Raw genomic sequence first — 6,753 nt, forward strand, 5'->3', positions numbered from 1 at the left:
TCAGAATATTTACACATAGAGCTTGGGAATCTGTATTTTCAGAACACTCCTCATGTGATTTTGATGTGCCCAGTTGTCAAACCAATGCTGGGTAACAATGGAGTTAGACTGTGTTGTCTATTCTGGAAAGAAAAAAAAAATAGGTGGATGTGAGGAAATAATTTTGCATCTCTGTAAAATTGCCAAGTTAGTTTAAAATACATTATAATATTTTAAAAAATCATCCTTTTAAGTACATCCATGTTTAGAAAATTAAGCTGCTGAGAGCTAACACATGCTAGGACTCACGTTCATCCTTACCATTATGAAGGTAATCCCTAAAAGCCAGGAGATTTTGTTTTTCATTGTTTTGTTTTGTTTTTGAGATACCTTGAGGTTTGAGCTGGGAGCTATAGACCCTGAACCTGGTCTGTAAGAAGTAAGCCTCAGCATTGATAGGGCAGAGTTACCAATATTACCCTGATAACACTTTCCAGAGCAGTTCAGAGGAACACCACTGAGAGAAAAGAGAACTTCTATTTCTGTAAGCTGCCCAGATGCTTTTTAAAAGGCAGTTAAATGGAGGGGTTCTGAGAATACATGATCATCCTGGCTTTCCCATTTGGGGACTATGAAAGGAAAAAGTTCACATGGAATAAAATGGAAAGCAAATTTTATTTATTAGGAGCTAGGAACATGGTTGTACATAGATATTGCTTCGAATAATACCTTATTATAGTTTATAGGTAATTGAATATGTGCTGTTTAATTTTATAGTCAGTTAATGAAAAGCAATATTTTCTCAAAGATGTTTCTCTTAGATTTCATGCCAGTTAAAGGGTTTTGGAGCCAATTACTCACCAACCGTAGGACCACTTAAGTAGAGGGGATCAAAATTTCAGTGAAACGCCTACTCAGATCCCTTTTGGCCAAATATAAATCCTCACATTGCTGCTTTTGATCCAGGAACAACTGCCCATCCCCAGATCACACACGATCTGCTAAGGGTTTCCTCTGACTCCAGGGAAACCCTGTCTAATCTGATGGTCCTCGGAGCTGAGTAGGAATTTAGGGCTCACAGCCACTTTTGGGAAGCAGGTAATAGCAGGTGCAGCAGAGACTGAGTCAGTAGAAGTGAGCTGAGCCCTCTTTCCCGCAAATGTGAAAATATTTCTTTTCATTAAGTGAAAATAGCAGCTTACAAAAAATATGTTGAATATGATCTTTAAATTTAAAAACTGGAGAGGACACATTGAGCTATTAACCGTTATTGTTTCTGGATAAAGGAAGTACAGAGGTTTTCTTCCTCGTGTTTTAATTTCATAATTTTTCCTTCGGTTGGAAAAATGGAAAATTTGTTTTCTTTGTGGATTGCCATGATTTCTATATTATTTATATGGAAATATGTTAGTTTTCGATTAGTGGGAAAGCTATCTTTTTATTTTTTCATATGAAGAGTATGTTTACAAATTGGAATAGATCCATGGAAGTCTGATCAAGACAGTGAAAGCCTCGATGCAAGAAGAAAGAGTAAAGTCTGTTGAGAACCAGTGTTTGTCTGGCAAAGAGAACTTAGAGACAGCCAAAAGAATCTTTAAACTCTTGAGGGCTGCTATCCTGAAGATAACAGATTATTCTTATTTTGCATGGCTTTAGAGGGAAGAACCAGGGTCAGCAGATGGAAGGAGGAAATATTCTTAGTAGAAAGAAAATTATCTAACAATCAGGTGCATTAATGTGGTAGTGATGTCCCATTTTGGAAGTGTTTAAACTGAAGCCAGGTGACTTGTCTGATTTGTTAAGAAATGAAGTCTCTTTTTAAAAAAAATTGAAATATAATTGTATAACATTATATTAATTTCAGGTGTACAACATAATGATTCAATATTTGTATATATTGCAAAATGATCACCACAATAAGTCCATCCATCACTATACATAGTTAGAGTTTTTTCTAATGATGAGAACTTTTAAGATCTTTTCTCTTAGCAACTCTCAAATATACAATGCAATATTATTAACTATAGTCACCATGCTGTACGTTACCTCCCCATAACTTATTTATTTCATAACTGGGTGTTCATACCTTTTGACCACTTTCTTAAGTGAGAAAGACTTCTTAGATGAGAGATTTGACCAAGTGAAATTATAAAACAGACAAACAAGCAAAAGCAGGAAAACAATTACACAGGCTATTTTTCACCAAGGATTTTGAGATTTTTTTTTGTTTTTTTCTTAAAATGATTCAGGGGCTTCCCTGGTGGCACAGTGGTTGAGAATCTGCCTGCTAATGCAGGGGACACGGGTTCAAGCCCTGGTCGTGGAGGATCCCACATGCCGCAGAGCAACTAGGCCCATGAGCCACAATTACTGAGCCTGCGTGTCTGGAGCCTGTGCTCAGCAGCAAGAGAGGCTGTGATAGTGAGAGGCCCGCGCACCGCGATGAAGAGTGGCCCCCGCTTGCCACAACTAGAGAAAGCCCTCGCACAGAAACGAAGACCCAACACAGCCAAAAATAAATATTAATTAATTAATTAATTTAAAAAAATGATTCAAATAAATACAGACAAAAAAGCTGGCACTAAGATCTTGGAAAATTACTTGTTTGTACCTGTTCCTCCATATGTAAAATGGGGGTAAGAATAGTACTTATAGGGCTGTTATGAAGATTAAAAGAATTACTACATACAAAGCATTTGGTACAGTGCCAACACACAGCAATCACTCAGTGTATGTTAGATGCAATTTTAAGCATAATCTGCAATTAATGTTTTACAGGAAATTTGGTAAAGCAGAAGTTTAGATAGCAACTCTGAATAACAGATTCTAGGAGTATTTCTGAGCAGATGATATTAGCAGATAATAAGAACCCACTCTACTACTCTTTATAAAATAAAAAAAGTTTGATTAAAACATTAATTTACAAATGAAGGAACTTATTCTAGAGTTCTAGAATGTGGTAGATGAATTTAATATTTGCCTTTTAAAAATACACACTCGGGCTTCCTTGGTGGCGCAGTGGTTGAGAGTCCGCCTGCCGATGCAGGGGACACGGGTTCGTGCCCCGGTCTGGGAGGATCCCACATGCCGCGGAGCGGCTTGGCCCATGAGCCATGGCCATTGAGCCTGCGTGTCCGGAGCCTGTGCTCCGCAACGGGAGAGGCCACAACAGTGAGAGGCCCACATACCGCAAAAAAAAAAAAAAAAAAAAAAAAAATACACACTAACTTTTTACTTCTTGCCAAGTTCCTAACAGATGTGGACACTTCAAGGTTTTTAGTTAATTGTCAGGTTATGCCTTCCCTATGATGTGATAAACAGAAGAGGCTCATAACCTTAAATGTTTTTTCTCACATGACAAAAGTACACTAATATATTTAAACCCTTCTTAGTTGTTTGCTTTCTCTGGTTTTTGTTTTACCTGTCCTCTGAGGCAGTTGGGCGAGCTGTTTGTAGTGGGGTGTGCAATTCATTAGAGTAAAAGGTGTCTGACGGTATGTCAGCTCCTTCAAGCTCCCTGCAGCAGTAGGGCCTGCCATGAATTACCTCCATGCTTCTTGGCTAAAAAGGCACAATCTGGAAAAAGAAAAGGAGGGCACACTTGGTTACGGAGTCAACTGACTTGGTTGCTATCACACTGACCCTCCCTCAGGGCAGGCAGGAAACAAGCTTTGTACTGCTAAATTGTTCAACCCAACGCTGCATAGAAATCATGGGCTTCCTTCCTCAGGGAGAGCCGTATCTGTGGATCATTGGGTGTCATGGCAGTAATAAATAGCAACTTAAGTTCTATGGAAATGAGTTTCAACTGAAACAAATCCACAAAGTGGAAGATGTTCTAAAGTAGAGTCTCAACACTAGGTGGATGACATGTGGGCCCATATAAGGCCTCTACCTCGCAGACACTGACTGACATTGGACTCTTGCCTCAAGTTTAAGAATAACTATTCGGGAAAATTCAGCTGAGCCCCCCCGGCCCAGGTCTTTTTAAAAAGCAGGGAGACTCATCATCCAACGGAATCAACAGCTGTGCTTCTAAAGCCTTCAGGGATTCTGAACGAGAAGTTCTTTGCAGAGAGGTGGAGAATCAGTGGTGCAGTATGAGCGGGACCCCAAAGTGAGAATCCCACCCCTTCCTGGGACTTGGAGGGGGAAAGCCAAAGATGCACCTTGGCTAGGACCGCTGAGGCCTAGCCTCCAGGGCCAATCATCAGCGCCCCGCCCAGCGGTGCCTCGGGGGTTCGGACGCACCTGGGACATCAGCCTGCGAACCGCAGGCGACCGCGCCTCCTCTTCCCCTCCCCAGAGTTGGCGGGCCTCTGCGGGGCGTGGAATTACGCTGTCGTCTGCACCTGCGGCCCGGGGGAGCTTGCGTGCAGGTGCGGGTGAAGGAGAGCGAGGGACCGCAGGCAGGCCAGGGGTGGGGTTGAGGGTGCCTGTGACGGCTACCGTGACCGTGGCATCAGGTAATGCATTCTTGCGGGGCGGCGGGCTTCGGGGAGGCGGGAATGGGCGGCGGTTGGCTCTTAGAGGTTTCGGAAGAAGCCAGCCCACGAGCTCTGGGACCCGTAGGAATTGGAAGCCGGACGGAAGGTGGGGAAAGAGGACTAGACTCCCAGTCCAGGGCGAAAAGGGCTCTTCGGCTGCCCCAAGCCCTGGGCCCCGCCCCTTGCATCGCCCCTGGTCCTGCCCCGCCCTCCGGCGCCCTCTGCAGGCCGCGTCAAGCGCTCCTTCGAGGGCTGATTGTCCTAGCTCTGCTCCCGGCCAGGGCGTTCTCTCCTGTGCACTGGGTGGTGGACAGGAACAGGGCCAAGGAGATTCTGGTGAGGTGGGAGCCTCTGACTCATCCGTGTTCCTTACCCACACCCCCCCGGTGGGGAACGGTGCGGCCTAATCGAGGGTGGCTTCCGCAGGACTCAGCACGTGCAACCCCTGGATTGCGCCAGGCAGAGCCATGGCTCTTCCTCCCCTGGTTGGGTGTGGACAGGGCAAACGGGCAGTTGGCCTGCGGTTGCCCTACCCAATCCCCAAAGACCTCGCCCATTACCTCATTTACCCCCACCCCCCTGCCAGATCTTCTCCAAAGAAACGAGTGTGCACAACCTTCCTACACCTACAGAACCCTGAGATTCTGTGATGGCTGAGAACAGGGCCCTTGAGGAGGACCCGGATGTGGGAAGGTTACCTTTTGGTTAGAGGTTGGCACTGATCCTGAGGGAACGCAGGAAAAGCTGGGGGCAAGAGTGACCACCTCTTAGAAGAGAGGTGTAACAGAGCCGTTCTCTGCCTGTTTTAAATCAGCCCACCAGTGAGTATCGATTTTTGTGCTGTGCCTTCTAGGTGAGGGTTAGCTGACGTGAGAGAAAGAAAGGTATGTTAGAGTACGCAAAGTGGTAATTTTGTACCTCTGGTCTGTTTCTTAGTCCCTGCACCTCTCCCCAACTCCTGTGGTTATCAGCCACTAAGCCTGGAAGAGTAGATTTTTCTGGAGGTAGACTTGTGAGTTAGGTGAAGTTTGACTTTCTCTTTGACCCCTTTAACATATTTTTTTTTTTTTTTTTTGCGGTACGCGGGCCTCTCACTGCTGTGGCCTCTCCCGTTGCAGAGCACAGGCTCCGGACGCGCAGGCCCACCGGCCATGGCTCACGGGCCCAGCCGCTCTGCAGCATGTGGGATCTTCCCGGACCGGGGCACGAACCCGTGTCCCCTGCATGAGCAGGCGGACTCTCAACCACTGCGCCACCAGGGAAGCCCAACATATTTTTTTTGGTTTTCAAAAATTTCTCCTAGAAGTTCACCCTAACCTTTTTGCTGCTTTGTGCTTTCAGGGTCTCCCATGAAATTATCTTGCCAGCCCAGCCCATTTTATATACGTAGCCTCCCAGTACTTTCCATACTCCACCTTTTCCCATGCTTGACCTTCGTCCAGTTTCCTCATGGCTTGATTCTTCCTGGAAGGTAATAACTCTGTAATAGATTCAGTAGGGGATATCTGATGAAGCTGTGTCACTAGCCACGTGTTAGTATGAATGTGGATGGTTGTGATACTAGGGAAGTTGAGGCAACTCCAGGTTGACTGACCAGGATATGTAGTGATAGCCTCCAGGTTGTAGTGGGTTTGAAATTTTATTTTCAGTCAAGTGAGTGTAAAGGGTAGGAAAATGTAATTATTTTTACCTTTGTTATTTTCAAATAAAATTTACAGGCAAGAAAATATTTGTTGCCAGATCTTTGTAAAACAATTGTTTTCTTTGGAAATGCTTCTACATCTGGAAGATGCTTAGGGATGTCAGGATTGGTTCTATTTGACCAACACTCCTTAACGTAGGCTTTTTTTTTTTTTTTTTTTTTCGCAGGAGGCGGGCCTCTCACTGCTGTGGCCTCTCCCCCTGCAGGGCACAGGCTCCGAACGCGCAGGCCCAGCGGCCACGGCTCACGGGCCCAGCTGCTCCGCGGCATGTGGGATCCTCCCGGACCGGGGCGCAAACCAGCGTCCCCCGCATCGGCAGGCGGACTCCCAACCACTACACCACCAGGGAAGCCCCAAACGTAGGCTTTTATGATTCAGTTCACACTGCTTCAGCCATCAGGTGATGTGTATGTGACCCCCCAGCAACACATAGTAGCCTCCTATCCAGGTGTGCTCAAAATGATTGACTTCTTATATATGTCGTGGCCACCAGTGGGGTCAGTAGGCTCAAATCCCCTTTCTATTGCTACTTCTCCTGCCATGTTGACCTCTCTTTCACTACCTCATTTACCTTAATGTATTTC

At 45.4% G+C, this 6,753-nt stretch overlaps 1 protein-coding gene across 1 annotated transcript in view; it reads right to left on the bottom strand.

Moving 5' to 3' along the window:
• The window catches only part of SPMIP4 (sperm microtubule inner protein 4), a gene marked incomplete at both ends in the record, with an annotated part of 39,873 nt that extends 36,342 nt beyond the window's left edge, over nt 1-3,531 (bottom strand). Inside the window, one exon of the mRNA XM_079711834.1 lies at nt 3,401-3,531. Coding sequence (XP_079567960.1) covers nt 3,401-3,531 — 131 coding nt within the window. The remainder of the gene's footprint in view (nt 1-3,400) is intronic.
• Between the last annotated feature and the right edge of the window lie 3,222 nt (nt 3,532-6,753).

The sequence above is a fragment of the Hyperoodon ampullatus genome, assembly GCF_949752795.1.
Source record: "Hyperoodon ampullatus genome assembly, chromosome: 9".
Lineage (NCBI taxonomy): Eukaryota > Metazoa > Chordata > Mammalia > Artiodactyla > Ziphiidae > Hyperoodon > Hyperoodon ampullatus.